Source organism: Panthera leo, chromosome B2 (genome assembly GCF_018350215.1).
Source record: "Panthera leo isolate Ple1 chromosome B2, P.leo_Ple1_pat1.1, whole genome shotgun sequence".
Classification (NCBI taxonomy): domain Eukaryota; kingdom Metazoa; phylum Chordata; class Mammalia; order Carnivora; family Felidae; genus Panthera; species Panthera leo.
Genome location: NC_056683.1, coordinates 122611065 through 122633849, shown reverse-complemented (window position 1 = coordinate 122633849; position 22785 = coordinate 122611065). Strand labels below are relative to the sequence as shown.

General features: G+C 38.3%; 1 protein-coding gene and 1 long non-coding RNA gene across 5 annotated transcripts in view; one reads left to right on the top strand and one right to left on the bottom strand.

Moving 5' to 3' along the window:
• The window catches only part of MAP3K5 (mitogen-activated protein kinase kinase kinase 5), a 204324-nt gene that overhangs the window by 149694 nt on the left and 31845 nt on the right, over positions 1-22785 (top strand). For all 4 annotated transcript variants that reach the window (XM_042939914.1, XM_042939913.1, XM_042939915.1 and 1 more), the window contains 6 exons: positions 6206-6339; positions 11270-11397; positions 12885-13021; positions 13985-14090; positions 19542-19699; positions 21832-22009. In XM_042939914.1, the coding sequence (XP_042795848.1) occupies positions 6206-6339; positions 11270-11397; positions 12885-13021; positions 13985-14090; positions 19542-19699; positions 21832-22009 (841 nt within the window). The remainder of the gene's footprint in view (positions 1-6205; positions 6340-11269; positions 11398-12884; positions 13022-13984; positions 14091-19541; positions 19700-21831; positions 22010-22785) is intronic.
• On the bottom strand, positions 7732-22778 carry LOC122220419. The gene is made up of 3 exons (XR_006202837.1): positions 21815-22778; positions 15025-15097; positions 7732-7834 (listed from the first exon to the last, which is right to left on the bottom strand). It is a non-coding gene; the product is annotated as an uncharacterized LOC122220419 (long non-coding RNA).

Genomic DNA, 22785 nt, shown 5'->3' with positions numbered 1-22785 from the left:
ATTCTGTCTTCGATCTGCCCGGCCTTTTTTAGAATGTATTATCTCCTTTTCTCATGCTTTTTGATTTCCTATTTTATATCTTTATGTTAAATGTACTTATTTAAATTTTTTTAAACATTTATTTATTTTTGAGAGGGAGAGGGACAGAATGCGAGCGGGGGCAGACAGAGAGAGAGACACACACACAGAATCCAAAGCAGGCTCCAGACTTTGAGCTGTCAGCACAGCACCGAAAGTGGGGCTCAAACTTACGAACCATGAGATCATGACCGGAGCTGAAGTCGGACGCTTAACCACTGAGCCACCCAGGCACCCCTGTACTTATTTTAAAGTTTTTGTTTCTTTTACTTTAGGAGGTTTGGGGAGATCGATAGTTGTCAAATCAGCTGACTCACTGGTGGTGAATTATTTCTTTATATATTTTAAAATTTTGGGATGTGAGCTCAATTTCAATGACATACTATCAGCGAGAATCCTAAATAGCCCATATTAAGGGAATCTCCTTTAAAATATTTTTGCTTTGTTTCTGTTAGCACTCCAGAGATGTCCCAAGCTCAAGACCAGTTATGGGTATCATGATAGGTGTAAATTTGAATTAAACCAGCATGAGGATCAGCCTGTGGTTGAAAGTATTCAGAGGAGACTTGTTTTTGTCCACCCAAAACTCAGTCTAAGACAGATGAGCTTTATTTTGGCTTCCCAGTGTAATGGGCTTTTTTCTAATCTACCTGTTCATCAAATTATAGTCCTTCGTGGGCCCTGATTTGGGGTATGCTAGCTCTTCCCCTGGTATAGACACAAGGTCCCATTTCCGATCCTCTCATGGGCATTAAGACCACAGAATCAGATAAGGGGTTGACAAACTATAGCCCAAAGGCCAAATCCATCCTGCCAGTACCCTTGGTAAATGAAGTTTTATTGGAACGCAACCATGCCCCTCTGTTTAAATATTGACTGAGCGGTTTCATGCTACAATGGTAGAGTTGAGTAGTTGCCACAGAGGTCATATGGCCCATAAATCTTAAAAGTATTCAATCTCTGACCCTTCAGAGAAAACATTCACCAACCCCTGGCCAAGATTAATTAAACTGAAAGCCCAGCCCTCATCCCTCCCCCCTTGGGCTATAAGGACATCAGTTGTGATTACTCCTGAAGTGGTTCTTTTTCTCTTTATTTCTAGCTCCTGGCAGTCTTCTTTACTTTTCTCTAAGTACTGCTAGGCATTTAAAAGTATGTCTCCTCTTTTTTTATGTAAGTGTTTTTAGCAGGAAGTTTGCCAGATGCCAAGCCCACCATATTGCCAACACCAGAACCCACTTTCTACTATCTTGGATATTATAGACTGCTATATACATGAGATGTTATATATGAACCTAATGGTAACCACAAATCAAAAACCTGCAATAGGTACACAAACACGAAAGAGAAAGGAATCCAAGCATGTCACTAAAGAAAGCCATCAAACTACAGGGGAAGAGAACAAAAGAAAAAAAAGGAACAGAGAACGACAAAAACAACCATAAAACAAGTAATAAAATGGCAACAAGTACATACCTGAATAATTATTTTGAATGTAAACGGATTAAATGCTCCAATCAAGACAGTGACTGGATGGATAAAAAAAGCAAGGCCCATTTATATGTTGTCTACCAGAAACTCACTTCAGACCTAAAGACACCTGGAGATTGAAAATGAGGGAATAGAAAAATATTTACTATGCACATTGGAGCAAAAAGAAAGCTGGGGTAGCAGTACTTCTATCAGACTAAATAGACTAAAACAAAGACGGTAACAAGAGACAAATAAGGACACTACATAATGATAAAGGGAACAATCCAACAAGAGGATATAAAATTATAAATACTTATGCAGCCAACATTGAAGCACCTAAATACATAAAGCAACTATTAACAGACATAAAGGAAGAAATCGACAGTAATACAATAATAGTGAGGGACTTTAACATCCCACTTACTTCAATGGATATATCGATCATCTAGACAGAAAATCAACAAGGAAACAGTGGCTTTGTATGAGACATTGGACCAAATGGACCTAACATATATTTAGGTATATGTATAGGTATAGGTATAGGTATAAATATGTATATATATTTAGAACATTCCATCCCCCAAAAGTAGAATACATATTTTTTTGAAGTGCACATAGAACTTTCTCCAGAATAGATCACCTTAGGCCTCAAAACAAGTCTCAATAAATTCAAAAAGACTGGAATCATATCATGCATCTTTTCTGACCACAATGGTATGAAACTAGAAATCAAGGACAAGAAAAAAATCTGGAAAAGAATACAAACACATGGTTGCCAAATAACATGCCAATAAACAATGAATGGATCAATAAACAAATCAAAGAGGAAATTAAAAAATATATGGAGACAAATGAAAATGAAAATACAACAGTCCAAAATCTTTGAGATGCGGCAAAATCTATTCCGAGAGGAAAGATTATATAGCAATACAGGCCTACCTCAAGAAGCAATATCTCAAATAAACAACCTCACCTTACACTTAAAGGAACTAGAAAAAAAACCCCAAAGCCAGTAGAAGGAAGAAATAATAAAGATTAGAGAAGAAATAAATGAGATAGAGACTAAAAAATACAATAGAACAAATCAGTGAAACCAGGAGCTGGTTCTTTGGAAAGATCAACAAAATTCATTAGCCTTTAGCCAGACTCATCAAAAAAAATAAATAAAATAGATGCAAGAATCCTCAACAAAATATTAGCAAGCCAAACCCAACAATACATTAAAAAAATCGTTCAATATGATACATCACATCGACTAGAGGAAGGATAAAAGCCATTTGACCATTTCAATGAATGCAGAAAAAACATCTGACAAAAGTACAGCATCCGTTCATGATAAAAACCCTCAACAAAGTAGGTTTAGAGGGAACATACTTCAACATAATAAGGCCATATATGAAAAACCCACAGCTAACATCATACTCAATGATGAAAACTGAAAGCTTTTCCCTTAAGGTCAGGAATAAGACAAGGATGTCTACTCTCACCACTTTCATTTAGCATAGTACTAAAGTCCTAGCCACAGCAATCAGACAACATAAAGAAATAAAAGGCATCCAAATTGGTAAGGAAGAAGTAAAACTTTCACTATTTGTATATGTCATGATATTATATATAGAAAACCCTAAAGACTACCAAAAAACAAAACGAAACAAACAAAAACTACAACTGATAAATGAATTCAGTAAAGTTGCAAGATACAAAATTAATATACACAAATCTGCTGCATTTCTATACACTAATAATGAAGTAGCAGAAGGAGAAATTAAGAAAACAATTGCATTTACAATTTCATCAAAAAGAATAAAATACCTAGGAATAAATATAACCAAGGAGTTGAAAAACCTGTACTCCATGAACTATAAAGCACTGATGAAAGAAATTAAAGATCACACAAACAAATGGAAAGATATGCTCTGCTCATGGATTGGCAGAACCAATATCGTTAAGATGTCCATACTACCCAAAGCAATCTACAGATTTAATGCAATTCCTATTAATACCAACATTTAAAAGAAATTTTTTTTCAGTTTTATTTATTTATTTTGAGACAGAAAGAGAGAGAGCACATGAGCCAGGGAGGTGCAGAGAAAGGAAGATAGAGAATCCCAAGCAGGCTCCACACTGCTGGTACAGAGCCCTATGTGGGCCTCTAACTCACAAACCGTGAGATTGTGACCTGAGCCGAAATCAAGAGCTGGACACTTAACCAACTGAGCCACCCAGGCATCCCTATACCAACAACGTTTTTTACAGAATTAGAACAAATAATATTAAAATATATAAAGGCCCCAAATAACCAAAGCAATCTTAAAAAGAACAAAACTGGATGTATCACAATCCCAGGTCTCAAGATATACTGTAAAACTATAATCAAAACAGTATGGTACTGGCACAAAAATAAACACATAGATTATTGGAACACAATAAAGAGCCCAGAATTAACCCCTGCTTATATGGTCAATCTGAGACTAAGGAGGCAAGAATATACAATGGGGAGAAGACAATGTGTTTAACAAGTGGTGCTGGGAAAACTGGACAGCAAAAGAATGAAACTGGACCCTTTTCTCACACCATACACAAAAAATAAACTCAAAATAGATTATAGACCTAAGTGTGAGATCTGAAACCATAAAACTCCTAGAAGAAAACATAGGCAGTAATTTTTTATCATCAGCCATAGCAACACTTTTCTCAATATGTCTTTTCTGGCAAAGGAAACAAAAGCAAAAGCAAACTGTTGAGACTACACCAAAATAAAAAGCTTTTGCACAGCAAAGGAAACCATCAGTAAAACAAAACAAAAAGGCAACATACTGTATATAGAAGAAATTTTTAAATAATATATCTGATAAGTAGTTAATATCCAAAATATATGAAGAACTTACACAACTCAACACCAAAAAACCACAAATAATCCAATTTAAAAAATGGACAGAGGACCTGAACAGGTATTTCTCCAAAGAATATATCCAGATGGTGAAAAAGATGCTCACCATCACTCATCATTAAGGAAATGCAAATCAAAACTACAATGAAATATCACTTCATACCTGTCAGAATGGCTAAAATCAAAAACACAAGAACTAACTAGTGTTGGTGAAGATGTGAAGACAAAGGAATCTTTGTGTACTCTTTGGTATGAATACAAACAGGTGGAATCACTGTGGAAAACAGCAGTTTCTCAAAAAAATTAAAAATGTAATTACTGTATTATCCAGTAATTGCACTACTGGATATTTACCCAAAGAAAATGAAAACACTAATTCAAAAAGATACATGCACCCCTGTGTTTATTGCAGTATTATTTAAAATACCCAAATATGGCAGTAACCCACATGTCCATTGATAGATGATATCTATTATAATGGAATATTGCTCAGCCATAAAAAAAGAATGAAATCTTGCCATTTGCAACAACATGGATGGATTTAGAGCACATAATGCTAAGTGAAGTCAGTCAGAGAAAAACTAGTACCTATCTGATTTGACTCATATGTGGAATTTGAGAAACAAAGCAAACAAAGAAAAAAAGAGATGACCAAAAACCCTAGAGAACAAACTGGTGGTTGCCAGAGGGGATGTGGATCAGGAAAGGGTTAAATAGATAAAGGAGAATAAGAGTACACTTACCCTGATGAGCACTGAGAAATGTATAGAGTTATTGAGTCATTGTATTGTGTACCTGAAACTAATATAACATTACATCTTAGTTATACTTGAATAAAAAAAAAAAAGAAAGAAAAAGAAACCTACAAAAACAAAAAAATTTGTTGACTTAAAAGGTTAGAAATCAATTTTTTTAATGGCCAACTTAAACCCTTCTTTGAGAGGACAACTCTTTTTTTTAATGGCCAACTTAAACCCTTTCTGAGAAAAAGAGCTTGTTCTATGTTCTCTCCTGTTCTGTGTAGTTTTACACTGGGTTTCTAGAGTCGTGGTTTGACCTTTTGGTGGCCCTAAATTTGGTAATTCCAGTCTGAAACCAAAAACTTCCAGGTCTCAGGAGGTCTCTACCAGATACTCTCTAAACCTCTCTTATTTTGATCCAGTTTTCCATAGTTGACTGAGACGCTTGACAGCTTGGGGTTTAGGGCTGTAGATATTTCTTTTTACATCAAAGATGAAATTTTCCTCTTATCTTTAATTTTTAAAATGTTTTTTTGTCTTGGGGAATCCAATGATGAAAATTTTCTGCTTCCCCAAAATCTTTCTTTCAGGGGCTTTATTCTTTTGGCAGAGTATGTAATACTTGGACGTATTAAAAGCTGGGAAATGAAAGAAAAATTAATTAGATGGAATAGATATTGATAGACATTATTGCTAATCATACTCATTTCCAAGATCTATGAAAACTAGGATTGAGTGGGTAAAATAATCCAAGTGGGCTTTTGAAGAAGTACTTTTCTGGATCTAAATACATAGTCCTCACTGTGTTCATAGCCATTGTGAAAACATGAACACACTATCTGCTTTCTGTTGGGAGTGTCTATTTTTTGGTTCTTGAAGCTGCTGCTTAGAACTTCATCATATCGTTTTGCTTGTTAAAGCCATCTGATAAAATAAGGAAAAATGCTCTTAGAAAAAGTTTGATATTTAAGTGTAAAATGCAACTAACATGTCAACCTCCTGTCCCCATTTTTTCCCTTTGTAGTATGACTACGAATATGATGAGAACGGAGACAGAGTTGTTTTAGGAAAGGGCACTTACGGGATTGTCTACGCAGGCCGAGACCTGAGCAACCAAGTCAGAATTGCTATAAAGGAAATCCCAGAAAGAGATAGCAGGTACAGTACTTGTGGCTAATAAAAGCTGTTTTCACCGTGTTCTGGGTTGTTGATGTCATCTTAGACAATATTTTGGTGATATTGTAACTAATGAAACTCTGTCTGAAAACTCCACTGTTTTAATCAGCCCCCCTGTGAGGTTTAGCTGCTTTATCACTCAGTGATTCAAGCACAGCTCTCTGGTGGGGAAGATGGCCTCTCTTAGGTGACAAGGACAGAACTTTTAATGAGTAGAAAAGACGATGGCCTGTGTGAACTAGGCTCAGGTATGTCACAGAATGGTTGATTTATTAGACAGATAGATGGGGAGTAAGCATGATCAGCAGTGGTTTGAACCAGAAGTTCTAGTGTCCAGTCCAGCATCTACAGAGCTTGGAAGTCATCCTCCATCAGTGGTAAGCTGACTAAACTGAGAAACCAACAGCTCTTCTTGGATCCATTGGAGAAGTGAGGTCACGGGCCAAGCCATTGCTCCCAAATTTGGAGAGACAGTCATGGGTTGGGGGGCATACTTGGTGAGTTTAGCCTCCAGGAGCCCTACTAGATCCTTACAGTAATATTGGAGAAAAAGCTCTTTGTGCTTCCAGCAGGGGGAAGGATGAGAGTAACTGTTTTGAAATCTACTCTTCCTAACAAGGCCCACCCTCAAAAAGACGATTTTTACCAGGGTCTAACCTATTAGACTGTTACCAGAGCCTAACTCCTGCCCACTGTAGCCATCCTGTCCCAGCTGAAGGTGGCAGGGGAAAGGGCAGGAGAGGCCTGCAAAGCATTTGTGAGGCTCATAGCCCAGTGGCACAGGCTCTCTAAGAAACTGATACCTAAGCATGAGACTACAAGAATGCCCTCCCAGAATTCCTTTTACCTAACACATCATGCCTGACTTCCAACAAAAATTACAAGGCATACTAAAAGGCAAAAACACAGTTTGAAGAGACAGAATAAATATCAGAACCAGACTCAGATATGGCAGGGATGTTGGAATTATCAGACCAGGAATTTAAAACAACTTTAATATGCTAAGGGCTCTAATGGGTAGATAGCATGCAAAAACAGAGGGAGTACAAGCAGAGATAGAAACCCTAAATAAGAATCAAAGGAAATGCTAGAGATGAAAAACAAGAACAAATGGGGCACCTGGGTGGCTCAGTCAGTTAAGAGTCTGACTCTTGATTTTGGCTCCAATTATGATCTCATTATTTGTGAATTTGAGCCCCACGTCGGGCTCTGCGCTGACAGTGCAGAACCTGCTTAGAATTCTCTCTCTCTCCTTCTCTCTCTGTTCCTCCCTCCCCCTCAAAATAAATAAATAAAAACTTTAAAATAAAATCACCTTTCTAACTTAAGTTTATTCACCCACCAGTGTACATACACAAAGCACACCAACAAAGATCTTGTTCTATAGCAGTGCATTTGGCATAAAGTGGGTTGTTTGAAAATACTTGCATGACAAGTGCTTCTCTTAAACAGTTGGCACAGGGCATCTTCTAGTTACCTACAAAAGAAAAAGTGAAGTCTATCATGTTATTGTCAGATACCACACACAAAGGTATTTCTATCTATGTGCCCTGGAGAGCTTTTGATGTTGCATGTAAAAAGATAGCAGTTAGAAAGGACAATTGCTATGATAATAGGATGCATGTGAATAATGCATGATCCAGCATTGGCCATCTGGAATGAAAGATCACAGTAACGAAAATCATTGCTTCTGTGTTTCATTTACACTTTAAAAACACTTTGTTAGAGAAGCAGAGTAGTTGTAGGATAGAGGTGGTGGTGGATTCATAACCTATCCCAACTAGTTGTTAATTTCAGACTGACTTCCTCCTCTAACATTCTACACATGCCTGAACTATTTATTTATATCAGTTATTCTCTACCCTGCTGCATATTAGAACGAACTGGGGAACTTTAAAAAACGCTTGATGCTCAGGTCTTACCACCCCAAATTCTGGGGTGGGTCATATGCATTGATATTTTTTCAAAATCCTTCCAGATGAAATGTCTAGCCAAGGCTGGGAACCATTGGTTTAAATGGATATCGTGGGAATTTGACTCAGAGAAGGTGCTCTGGAAACACATATGGACCAATACTTTTTCAAAGCTAAATATATATAAGTATCTCTGATTACCTATACCATTTCTTCTTTCCATTGTCACAGCTAATTGAGAAGAAATGAGATTTTCTTATAATTTCCATAGATAAGCATTGCTTATTGACTTGAACGAGTTATAATTTCATGCTTATTCAGCGCTTGGCACTTTTTCACTTAGAACTGCTGAGTGTTACCAATCAATTTCATATTGGAGAAGAGTTCTTACTCTTAGCTAGGATTAATCTTGACTATTATTGTAACTTTTAAGCCATCCTTTGGTTACTACATATTGGGGGGGATGGGGGAGTAGTGTATTTCCTTTTCCAGGATCTTAAATTTATTAAATTTTTTTTTCAGTTTTTAAGTTATTTTTGAAAGACAGAGAGAGACAGAGCACAAGTAGGGGAGGGGCAGAGAGAGAAGGAGACACAGAATCCAAAGCAGGCTTCAGGCTCTGAGCTGTCAGCACAGAACCCGATGCAGGGCTCGAACTCACAAACCGTGAAATCATGACCTGAGCCGAACTGACTGAACCACCCAGGCTCCCCTCCAGGATCTTACATTTAAAAGTTCCTGATTGATTTTCAATAGAAGGTCAAGGGGTGGGAGCCTCTTGGTTCATCATAAACTGAACTAATCACTTACTTCAGATTATTTAGTCATCTTGATGTCCTAAATCTGTAGAATAGACCCAATATTTGCTACTAATTTATCTTATGCATATCAAGAGCAATCTTATTAACTAGTGTTAATAAAAGGTTTAAACTTGATGGAAAAAGTAACTTTATTACAAATGTCCTGAGAATCATAACCTAAGTATTTTTTTCAGGAATTTTTATTTTTTATTTTTTATTTTATTTAATTTTTTTTCAATATATGAAATTTATTGTCAAATTGGTTTCCATACAACACCCAGTGCTCATCCGAAAAGGTGCCCTCCTCAATACCTGTCACCCACCGTCCCCTCCCTCCCACCCCCCATCAACCCTCAGTTTGTTCTCAGTTTTTAAGAGTCTTTTATGCTTTGGCTCTCTCCCACTCTAACCTCTTTTTTTTTTTTCCTTCCCCTCCTCCATGGGTTCCTGTTAAGTTTCTCAGGATCCACATAAGAGTGAAAACATATGGTATCTGTCTTTCTTTGTATGGCTTATTTCACTTATAACCTAAGTATTTTATTGGTTACACTCTATACCAGTATTTCTCATGTTGTCTCCCTCAGTTATCAATATGGAATTGTCTCTAACTGATAGCCTGCTAAGGGGTTTCAGTATAATACCTACCTCTATAGTTCCTAGAACAGTTCTAAAGAAAAATAAAATGAGTAAAAGATCTAAAGTACAAGTCAGTTTTTTGTTATTGTTGGCAGCATTCTGAGTAATATTTTACAAATTATAAAAGTTTAAATTAAATGAACTTGGATTTTTGTAACCTAATTTGTAGTGTATTCTGAAAAACTTCATGAAAATAGTATTATACAATACTAACCACTTCTAGAATTTGTTATTGGCATTCAAAAAAATCCATTATGTTTATATGGAATTGCCATTGTAAGATCTAAGCATTTCTTTTTTTTTAATATTTATTTATTTTTGAGAGACAGAGTGAGACAAAGTGAGAGTGGGGGAGGGGCAGAGAGAGAGAGAGAGGGAGACACAGGATTGGAAGCAGGCTCCAGGCTTTGAGCTGTCAGCAGAGTCTGACGCGGGGCTCGAACCCACTGACCGTGAGATCATGACCTGAGCTGAAGTCGGATGCTCAACCAACTGAACCACCCAGGCACCCCAAGATCTAAGCATTTCTTGCATGTAGTACTGAAGCAGATTATGAGGCATCAGGTTTGTGGTTTATGTTTTAGTGGTTAATGCCTTTCATACCTGTAACCTCCATTGTAGAACAGAAAAAATATTAGGGCATAGCTTTGAGTCCCTAACACCCTACTGTAGTTAGTTATACAATAATCATATTAATACAATATAAATATTAATATAATATTAATATTCGAGACTGCTAAGAGTCTACAGGCTTTATAGTACTTCAAATAATCATCAAAAGGGTTTTTCTGTATGTTCTGGAAATACAAAACACTTTCGTTGTATAATCTGATAAAGCAACACACATCAAATACATGATTTTGAAGCCTGGTTTAATGCTGGTCTTTCAGCATGGAGGCCTGGTTAGGATGGAGTAAAAAAAAAAAACAAAAAAAAATCCTGATGTACTAGAACTGATAGACTCAGTAAGATGAGGATTTTTGAGGAGCTCAAGGAGACAGGATTTAAATGGTTTTGTGTTTTCTACAGAAGAGTTGCTGGAGCTTCCAGTAAGTCCTAGAATGAAGATGAAAGTTACTTGAAATTTTTATCTTCCTGGGCAAGAGTCTCCTCCAATAGTAGAGTTATGTTATGAGGCGAGTGGAATTGAAAGTCATTGAATTTAGACAATGAGCTATGTAGGTGCGTTCAATTTTTCCTGGGCTAATATCTGTCACTTATTAGCTTTCTTTAAGATCTTGGGTAGGTTCGTCATCCTCTTGGAGAATCAATGTCCTCATCTGTAAAATGGGCATCTGAAAAGTACCTTCTCCTAGGGTTCTTGTGAGAAATGAGTACATACGGTAGGCTCAGATCAGTGCCTGACACATTTCCCCACAGACCCTACCCACTACCACTTCAACTTCCCAGAATGTATGTTATGAGAAATAAAGGCTTTAGATAGCCATATTTTACTTTACGTATGGGCATATATCTAGCTGATGTTTTCAATTTGTACTGCTTAAACGTATACACTAAAATCTGGCTACGTAATTAGCTCATCAACATTTGCATGTCTTGTAGATACTCCCAGCCCCTACATGAAGAAATAGCATTGCATAAGCATCTGAAGCATAAAAATATTGTCCAGTATCTGGGCTCTTTCAGTGAGAATGGTTTCATCAAAATCTTCATGGAGCAGGTCCCAGGAGGTAAGAGATGTTTTTCTTTTTTAAGAAATTATAAATTTGTAGGGGCTTGAAGAGGAGAACAAGTGAATGGGATTTATGAGTTTACACGTCTTATTTCGTCTAAGTTAAAAGAAAAATGAGATTATGTTCATTGCAACATTGTTCACATTGGCCAAGATATGGAAAGAACCTAAGTGTCCCATCACTGGATGAATGGGTAAAGAAAATGTGTTTTGTATACATAATAGAATATTATTCAGTCATAAAAAAGAGTGAAATCTTGCCATTTGCAACAACACAGATGGACTGTGAGGGCATTATGCTAAGTGGAATAAGTTATGCAGAGAAAGACAAAAACTATATGAGCTCTCTTACATGTGGAACTAAAAAAAAAAACCCAGAGGCGTCTGGGTGGCTGAGTCGGTTAAGTGTCTGACTATTGATTTCTGCTCAGGTCATGACCTCATGGTTCATGAGTTCAAGCCCCGAGTAGGCAGAAAGTGCAGAGTCTGCTTGGGACTCTCTCTCCCCCTCTCTCTGCCCCTCCCAAACTCCCAGGCCTTCTCTCTCTCTCTCCCCCCCTCTCTCTGCCCCTCCCCAACTCCCACGCCTGCTCTCTCTCTCTCTCAAAATAAATAAACAAATACATAAAATCCCTGGGGCGCCTGGGTGGTTCAGTCGGTTAAGCAGCCGACTTCAGCTCAGGTCATGTGCTTGCGGTCCGTGAGTTCGAGCCCCATGTCGGGCTCTGTGCTGACCACTCAGAGCCTGGAGCCTGTTTCGGATTCTGTGTCTCCCTCTCTCTCTGACCCTCCCCCATTCATGCTCTGTCTCTCTCAGTCTCAAAAATAAATAAACGTTAAAAAAAATTAAAAAAAAAATACATAAAATCCCAAACAAACAAACAAAGGAAACAAGTTCAAAAATAACAAAGAACAGACACAGGGGATAGGAGTGGGCAAAATGGGTGAAGAAGGTCAAAAGGGCCAAACTTCCAGTTATAAAATAAATTAGTCCTGGGGATGTAATGTACAGCCTGATGACTATAGTTAATAACACTGTATTGTGTATTTGAAAGTTGCTGAGATGTATATAAATATCGCAATGTATATAAATATCAAGTCATTATGTTTTACACCTGAAACTAATATAATGTTATATGTCGAATATACCTCAATAAAATTTTTTACAAATTTAGACATGTGACATCAGCTTGAAGTTTATTAGGAGGCAATACAAATATCCTGAACGATTTTAGTATCAGTCATTGTGACCTAGATTAAAGTTAGGGACAGAGGAGCCTTTTATTTTGACCGTATTTGATAATGAGCATCGTCAGAGCAGGGACACTTTCCTATTCATACGTGAGCCCAGGTGTCTAATACTCCAGTTCCTGGGCCACCATGAATAACCAGGAAGTGTTAGCTTAAATTAATGTTACATTATTAACATGCTTTAAAGAACTAATTTGAATAAGGTTTTATCCACTGTTTCTCCCTGCTTTACAGGAAGTCTTTCAGCTCTCCTTCGTTCCAAATGGGGCCCATTGAAGGACAATGAGCAAACAATTGGCTTCTATACAAAGCAAATACTTGAAGGATTAAAATACCTCCATGACAATCAGATAGTCCACCGGGATATAAAGGTAGGATTCACGTTTGAAAGTTCCTTGGTGGGCAACTGGTTTTGTTTTCTTTTCTTTTCTTTTTGCAAAAGTCATACTGTGTTATGAGTATTAATTTAGAATTGTGAATAAATAAATCGTAGAAATAGCAGAAATGCAAGATACTAACTCCTCTGCTCTAAGTCAGGTATTGATACTCATGCCTTATCTCTTCTCCTCAAGGAATAAGCCTCTTAACTGTGTTCACCCAACAAAGATTGAGCTTCCACTGCACCCCTGGCACTGTTTGAGGTGCTCTGGGGAGGGGGCAGCACAGCAGAACAAAACTGGACAGGATAAGGTCTCCGCCCCTGACGAGATCACAGGCTGGTTCATCTTGGAATCCTTGCCCAGAGTAGCTACTCAGTAAATATTTACTGCATCAATGGATGAATGATTGGGAGGGAAAATAAATAAGATCTTCTCTTCTCACAAGTATCATATACTGATTGTTTGAAGTAAAATTAAGTAACTTACTTGATTCTTTTTAAAAAGAGGAAATTCAGAACTAATACATTTCTGACAAAGGTGGCACTGTGGAAAGGAAGTCAGTATTACTATCCGCAGATCATCCCAGATCTCGTGATTTGCTATATCCCCAAATATTCCGGGAAAAGAAGTAAAATAACAGAAAATACAATGGGAAATCATGAATGTCATGTTTGAACTTAATCATACACAGGTGACCCCTTCTGTTCACAAACCACAGCAAACTCTGACCAGGCAGGCGCCTTTTGACCTTGTGGCCTGAGGAGCACGTTGTGAAATGATAATATAGACACAAAAATGGTGTCAAGAATTCACTCTTGAGGTTAACTGTAATGAAGAGTACAGACTTAGTGGCCTCGTTTACTCTGGGGACACCGTTTCTTATTGGACTTACGAGCCAACAACAAACAGTACTGGAGGCAAGACTAGTTTTGATTCAAGTCTTTTGTTCTCTAGGGTGACAATGTGTTGATTAATACCTACAGTGGCGTTCTCAAGATCTCAGACTTCGGGACATCAAAGAGGCTTGCTGGCATTAACCCGTGTACTGAAACTTTTACTGGTATGTTTTTGCAATGATGATACGGATCTTAATGTAATTAAAGAAATAATTGCTGCGTTAGAGAATAATGTGAGAGATAAAGTCCGTCTGGGTTCTCACAGACATTAATGCCAGTATCTTTTGATGCTCACTGAAAAATGTTACACAGGATTTGACCTGGCTCTTTTCTCATCTTGTATTTCTATGACTTGCTATGTCTCCTGGTTAATGCCACTGAAATGTTTTTTTAAACTCTCAATTTGTTTTTGTTTTCCCTTTCGTGTCATTACTTCTCTCCGGGTTGACCTACAACCACTATAAGCCTTTATAAGATTTTTTTTTTTTTTTTTTTTTTTACCCCAGCCTCTCTGTGACTCTTACTCATACCTTAATCTCTTCCCATTTGAACTATGAATTCCTAATCTGTTTACTCCCTGTGGCCTATTTCCTACTCACAACATAAATAACCGGTAGAATTTTCAATTCAGAAAGAGGAAGTGACTCATCAACTCAGCATTGGGGTGGGGAAGAGAACTTGCTTGAGAAATTAGGCAATCCAGCCACCAAGCTACCTCTAGAACAAAGTCCTGAGGTAGTGGAGACAAAGCGATTGCCAAAAAGCTAACAGTAGCCAAGAGGAAACCAAGGCTCAGAGAGATTAATGATTGCCCCACAATTACAAGAGGGCATCTGGAATTTCAACTCTGGTTCTTACTGCTCCATTCTGCTGATTCTCTTGAAGTGCTAAGTCCTTGTTATTATCATCAGAGAAAGAATAATTCAGAAAAAAAAAAAAAAAGTAATGAATAATCTGTGGTCTAATAGAAAGCAAAATGGCCAGGTATCCTCATTTTTGAATCCCATGAGGTAGGTGAGGAAATTGAGAGAGAGAAGAGAGATCACAGCCAGAAGTCACAACTGTTTGTAAGTGATAGAACTCAGATTTTTAATCTACCCTTTGCTCTTTGCTTTGATCTTGCTCTGGTCCATCTTTCTCCCCATGTTGCTGACGTATCTGTTCCAGTAGCCTGGAAGAAGAAAAGGAGAGAGAGAAATTCTGTAAATTTTCTCAGAACATTCAGCCAACAACAGCTCTGACCCAGTTCCCACCCTCACAGCAATGGGTATTTCAGGGCACAGCATTAAACACAGTTAAAATATATTTTTCTGAACAAAATTAATTCCATCCTGCTAGTAACTTTAAATGTGTTTCCATTTCTTTCCTCATACTCTCTCAATTTGGCAAGAGACATTTTAGATGCTGCCAAGACTCAGTAACTTCTGACAGGAAATCCCTACTTTCAGAGGTTTTATTTGGGCAGGATGTTAATTTAATTATATCTTCTTGCTAATCTTAAAGACGTGTTTTTTGTTTTTTGGTTTTTTTTGAGTCCCCAAAAGAGTTTTAGTAAAGCAATCCTCCCAGAGCCCTTTGCTCTTCTCATGCTGGCTTCACATGAGTGACACGCGTAACTAATGTGCCTGGTCTGTCTCCAGGGCTGGTCAAGAGGGCTTGGAGTGGGCACACCTTGATCTGCTCACCGGATAGGCCTCACGGCTGCTGGGTCAACCTCTGATGACCTGACTTGAAAGATATTGACCTGTTTCCACTTCTTGGTGATTTGGCGAGAGGGAAGGCAGCATCAACCAGGATGTATAGAGTGCTGGCAGTATACCTGCCTGCATTAAGCGGTTTACATACATGTTTTACTGAAATTCGTACATGAACCCTAATCCTTAAGTTATCAGTATCCCAGTTTATGATGAGAAATTAATGTTAAAAGAGGTCGAATAACTTGCCTGAGGTCACAGAGCTAGTAAGTAATAGAGCTAGGATTCAAACTAGACTTAACATGCCACATGGAATTCATTATCTTCTCCCCAAACCCGTTCTGCCCACACTGTTCCCCATCTCAGTTGATGGCCACCCAAGACCTAGAGTTGTCCGTGGTGCCTCTTTCTCACACCCCAACCCAATCCGCAAAGAGACCTCCTGGCTCTACCTTCAGGAGATGTTGAAAACTGGAACACTTCTCACTGCTTCCGCTGCTGCCTCCCTCATCTCCCACCTGCGTTACCTCCATAGCCTGTTCTCCCTGCTCCCACTCTTGCCTCCTACTTTCTATTCTTAACACTGCAGCCAGAGTGATCCCTTTAAATCAGATCAAGCCCTGTTACACCTGAGACTTCGGTGGCTTTCTGTTTCATTCAGACAAATGCCAGAGTCCTAATATTGTGGACAAGAATCTGACCTGATTCGGAGTCTATTACCTTTTCGAGACCTCATTTCCTACTCTTCCCCCGCTTGCTTGATCACTCACTCTGTATCAGAAAACTGGTCTTCCTGCATTTCCTTCATTTTACCAGGCACAGCCCTGCCACAAGACCTTTGCACATGCTCTATCTTCTGCTAGTAACACTCTTCTCCCAGCGATCTGCATGGCTAACTAAGTCCCTCTTCTTCAAGTTTTAACTCAGATGTCATCTCAGTGAGCCTAACATGACCACCCTATTTACGTGGCAGCCCTCCCTGGGCATTCCTGATCCCCTTTCCTACCTTTTTTTTTTTTTTTTTTTTTTTTTTTTGTCATTAACACATCACTTTCTAGCGTGCTATATAATTTACTTATTTACTATGCTGGAGTTTAACGTGTGTCTCCCGCTGCAAAGAATGTAAGCTCCATGAGCCCAGGGATTTCTGTCTGTTTACTCCACTGCTGTGTTCTAAGTGCCTGGCCCATAACAGGCCCTCAATATAAATCTGCTGAATGAATGAGTGGATTAAGTAGAATGTCAAAGTTCACACTTTTAGCCACTGAGTTGTAGTGGTTCCAAGGGTGGATGCAGTGGCAAAGAAATTCTAAAAGAGATGATTTTAAAGTGATTTTTTAAAACCTTGGAATGCAGATGTATAAGATCTGTGCTTTAGAGCTAATGCTCTCACTTTTTTCCGTAGGCTACTGTACAGATTGGCTTACATCTTCATTACCTGGCTCTGTAAATCTTTTTATATAAAATATTATGTGTCATGTGATTATGGAATAAAGAGAGCATATATGAATACATAACTAAGCCTGAGGGTTTTTTTGTTTTTTTTTTTGGCACTTACTCTGTGGGGGATAATTAAGCACAATTGGCAGATAGAGCTCTTTGAAATATTATCTGATGAATAGAAACATTGCATAATGTATTGGTATTACCTGAGTTGTCCAATTTTTAAAGCTCACTTTGTTGTTAACCAGTTGCAATTTCTACTCAGATATTAGTATAACTTAAATTCTCACATCCATTCTTTTTTAGATCCAGGTACAAAAAAAAAACAAAACCCAAAAAACCAATCACTATAGCTCATCAGCTATAGATGAAGAGAAATCATAGCGGTTTTCTACTAAGGGTAGGGGATTTGAAGAGTGAAGAGTGGTATTACCTTATTCTTGGCTAGGTGAAATGCTTCCCTCCAATAATGTTGCTGATTTAAGCTCACAGTAGGCATGTACAATTGTATGTGAACTTGAACGTGAGCTACTGCCACATAATGAGGAGAGCTGGCGGGTAACCTGGCAAGATGACAATACTAGACAAAGATAATATACTTTCATTTGGTTTTATGAACAGCAGCCAGTTTCTAGCCTGTGTTGGTGGGTTTCATGGGAACAACTTAGAGAAGTTGTGCCTAGCAGTTTCATCTGTAAATCATGCATGAGGCATTCATAAAAGGTGTCTGTATTTATCAGGTTGTCTGTCAGTTTGGTTATGAATCAGAAAATACTGAAGTAGCTCTTTTAGCAGCTGCCTCAGGATTGGAGATAATTGAATGTGGCATCTTGGATGAGTTCCTGTTTGCTGATTATATCATTTGTAGGAGTATATCGTAGCAGGGGATGTGGCAATAATCTGTTCCTGTTCACACTCTTGACTCATTGTTGGATTTGGGGGAATCAATCTAGGGTCTCTGAGAAGCCAAGCCAGCCTCTTGTTTGAACCACTTGAGATAACCATAGTTGAGTGTTTATCTGGGATAGACCAGACTAAACCTAGAACCAAGTGTTCTTGACTCCCCATTCAATGCTCTTGCCATCCTACCACACTCTTCAACTCTCTGATTCCACATAGCCTTTTAAATCTCCTGTGTTTCATTGTATTCTTCTTCACATTGTGTCTGGTGATTTGTCTGTACTGATAGCTCAAGACCTGTCTTTGATCTGTTAAACCTATTATTCCATGGACCACAGGCATGCAGCAGAAGCCATATATATTTGATTTACAGAACAGAGTACACGAAAAATGGTTTACATTACTTTTAACAATGGCTTTCAGAATCTTTCATGCTTTCGTGATTTAGAGATAAGAATCAAGACAGAAGAATTAATCATTCAATTTAGATACTGAGAAATATATTGGGGCACCTGGGTGGCTCAGTCTGTTGGGCATCCGACTTCAGCTCAGGTCATCTTACGGTTCGTGGGTTTGAGCCCCCATCGGGGGCTGGGGCCTGGAGCCTGCTTCAGATTTTGTGTCTCTTCTCTCTCCGCCCCACCCCTGCTTGCACTCTCTCTTTTTCTGTCTCTCAAAAATAAATGAATGTTAAAAAAATTTATAAAAAAAAGAAATTGAGAAATATAGATCTAGAAAAAATGGATGAATGGCCTAGAATTTTTCTGGAAAGATTAGAAGTATACATAATAGGAATCTTTGTGTATTTGAAAAACTAATTGCAAAAAATGTGTGTTGATATATTCTCTGTTGTTTTCAAATGATTAATTGTTAGAAGTTTCTAAGAGGCCCCAATAAAGTGATACCTCATTTATACTCTAGTATCTAGATGAGAAAGCATCTATTATTCATGACCAGATCACATTGGCAAACTATTCTTATATCCCTGATAAAATCCATTATGACAACTGTTATTTCCATTTTTATTATTGGCCAAGAAAAATGGAACACAAAAAAATGAGATATTGGGGCACCTGGGTGGTTCAGTTGGTTAAGTATCCAACTCTTGATCTCAGTTCAGGTTATGATTTCACAGTTCATGAGTTCAAGCCCCATGTCAGGCTTCCTGCTCTCTCTCTTTCTCTCTCTCTCTCTGCCCCTCCTCCTCTTGCACCCTCTCTTTCTCTCTCAAAATAAAATAGGCATAAAAAAAAGATGAGGGGCACCTGAGTGCCTCAGTGGGTTAAGCATCTGACTCTGGTTCAGGTCAGATCTCATGGTCATGGGATCAAGCTCTGCATCAGGCTCTGTGCTGAGAGTGCAGAACCTGATTGGGATTCTCTCTCTCTGCCTCTTTCTCTGCCACCTCCCCTGCTCCTGCTTTCTCTCTCTCAAAATAAATAAACTTAAAACAAGAAAAGATGAGATACTAAGACCTGAATCATGCTTTTAAAGTTGTCTTATTTATGTAGACAGTTAAAGCTGTCATTAGATAGTCATGTGTTTTCTAAAGTAGAAGTGTGTTTGAATTACCCCCAGGTACCCTTCAGTATATGGCACCAGAAATCATAGACAAAGGACCAAGAGGCTACGGGAAAGCAGCAGACATTTGGTCTTTGGGCTGCACGATCATCGAAATGGCCACAGGGAAACCACCTTTTTATGAACTGGGAGAACCACAAGCAGCTATGTTCAAGGTCACATTTCAAATGTCTTAAATGTCTTAAAAACCACTGGATAGAGCTATTAGGTTAGATGTTCCATGTGTCTACATGATAATTTTTTTAGGCCAAAGGAGAGGAGCGTAGGTAAGCACATTAAATGTGCTCACAAAGTTCATTAAAGTTCATGAAGATTCGCATCCCTCAGAGTCAATGTGTGTGCCTCACACTGAGGATCTGTCTGTCTCTCCCTGCCTTAGTTTTCTCAGCTATAAAGTGGGATTCCATGTAAGCTCCTCTGACGCCTTTTCACAATGCAACATAAATAACATACTACTTTATGGAAGATGCTTTAAGCTCTTTGGGAAATAGTCTGAAAATCTTCCATGGAAGGAGATGTTAAAGACGTTTTTTTATTCATTTAAATATTAAATCAAAGCAATATTTCCCTTCTCTATCAGAAGAGTTTAGAGGCTCCATTAAGAAAGGGGTGGGTATAATTGCTACTTTGAGGACTTCAATCATATTCTTACATAGCGACTCTTCTACTCTGTTTATTTGCCCTCTCCTGGAAGTGGGAAGCAGCCCACCTCCCAAAATAGGAAGCACCAAATATGGAAATAGGGCTGAGAAAGCCCAGGGGCCACTGCTTCAGAATTCAGGGACTGAGCAAAGCAGTGACCAGTTCTGAGTCCCTTCAGTCCCCACCTGCCCTTACCTGCCACGCTGCCAAGCCCAAGATTTAAACTGAGAACTTGTTTCCCAAGGAGTAGAGCTCAAGTCTGTCGTTCTATAAGGCAGAGAACTTCTGATAAGTTGTTATCTCTTTCCCTGCCGCTGGCAATGTTTTTAGCGACTTGCCTCCCGTGATGAGCCCTGTGTGACCTACCTTCCGCTTTTGTGTAAAGGTTGCCTTACTTTAAGCTTGAAGGTGATCTGATGGGTTACTGCTGATACGGAAATGAGTAGTGCAACCAAACGAGAAGGGCAGTGAGAGCTGCTAAGAGAGCTGCCCTTCTTGACATAAATGAATGTCTTTCTCTTCTTGGTCAGTCTTTCAACTTTTCACCCATCTCTAGGAGTTCCCTCTGAAATGCTGCTCTCTTCCCCATCGGTGCAGGGATTATTATACAATATGCATTAAATGAGATAATATAGACTCGAGCACTGATTTACAGTGTTTGAACGTAGGCTTCAACACTGTCAAACTCTTTGGGGACATTGGGCAAATGACTTAAACTTCTTGTACCTCATTTTCCTCATCTGTAAAATGGGTATAAAAATAGTACCTATCTAATAAAGGTTTTTTGAGACATATATGAGATAATACATGCAAAGCACTTAGAATAGTGTCCGACATATAGTAAAGGCTATATAATTAACCATAAATAACTGTATATTATTATCTATATAGTAATTCACTTATATAAGCTATATAGTAACAAAAAATATTTCCTTAGAACATTTTCTTTACTAATACATGAAAACATTACTGAAAAAATTTAGAATGGCAGCGATGAGAAGAAAATTCTAATTGTTTTAAAAATTCTGTTTGTTTAATTTTAAAGTATTTAAAAATATCTCTATATATGAGCAATTTGGGGCAGGAAAAATATTCACAAATCATGGCATAGGGGAAAGAACACAGGCTTTAAGCCAAAAAAATTAAGGTCTCGATCCCAGATCTCTGTTTCTGTAACACGTAACCTCACCCCTCTGAGCCTCATTTTCCTCTTTGATGTAACAGGGATAATATTTAATCCATTGGGTTGTTGGGAGTATTCAGTGGAACTTCTAAATCAAAAAACCAAACACGATTCCTGGCATATACCTATTAGGACCAACACAATGGTCTCAATTACAGGTATCTTTCTTGCATGCCAGTGTGCTAATGTGTTCTAAAACTTTGGGGACTGAATTATTACTTCATTATGCTGTCTACTGTCTTAACATGATTGCTCTGTGTATGTCATTGATGAGGTTACAAAAGCACTCTGGAAACTTCCCATAACCTAGAAAAAAAAATATCCTATCTCGCTTTGAGAAAAGGCATGAGTTTGTAGGAAGTATATGGTAAAGGACTTTGTTGTGCTAGGGGACCAAGTTTTGGATCCTGGAGCTCATGTGATGCGAGGGTCACTCGGAAGTTACCTTGTGCTGTGTCTTAGGTGGGAATGTTTAAAGTCCACCCGGAGATCCCAGAGTCCATGTCCGCAGAGGCCAAGGCGTTCATATTGAAATGTTTTGAACCGGACCCCGACAAGAGAGCCTGTGCTAACGACTTGCTTATTGACGAGTTCTTAAAAGTTTCAAGCAAAAAGAAGAAGACGCAACCTAAGCTTTCAGGTATATGGTTGCATTGAGGAGGATGTGAGGCAGAGTCACTAAACCCTCAGCCTTTACGGTAGATTTTTCCAGAAGTAAGGTAATCTGTTATAGATAGGTATCACTGGAAATTCGTGTGAACGTTAGCTGAGTGTTCTCAGACGTTCAGTTTTGGTATCAGGAAGCTGTCTTACCATCAATTTCACAAATGCCAGGGCCTCATACATAATAGTCTTTCATCACCTGGTTAGTAGGTAGGTAGTATATCAGTAGCTATAGCATTCTGGCATCACTGATACAATGGTTACAGCATAATAGGGGTGAAATACAGCTTTTTAGAGCTGAAACTTTAAATCACCACTGATGAGCTACAGGGCTATTATGGAGCTGTTAAAACTTCCAAGCCATCCAGGTAATATGTTCTTTTAATTTTAGTCAGTGGAAAATACCTGTTGCCTCTTAGAGAATATTGTTTGGAATAACTACTACCCGCCCTCTGCAAGAAAAAAAAAAGAGAGAGAGAGAAGAGAAGATTGTCAGTTACTTAAAAAAAAAAAAAAAAAAGCAGTGTGAAAATATACACTGTCTCTTGCAATAGTTTCCATAGCTTATTTCAGAAAGGAAAGGCAAGTAAATGATCCATTTGTTATTGGCATTTTTGTGTTTATTTGGGATGAGTGTAGACAGGTTGAATGTTTGGAAAGGACATTGATCCCTTTTCAAGCACTTTTTCATTATTTCTGTTTAACAACAAAGCCAACATGTGTTCATGTTGCTGTTTGCTCTTCTTTCCACAG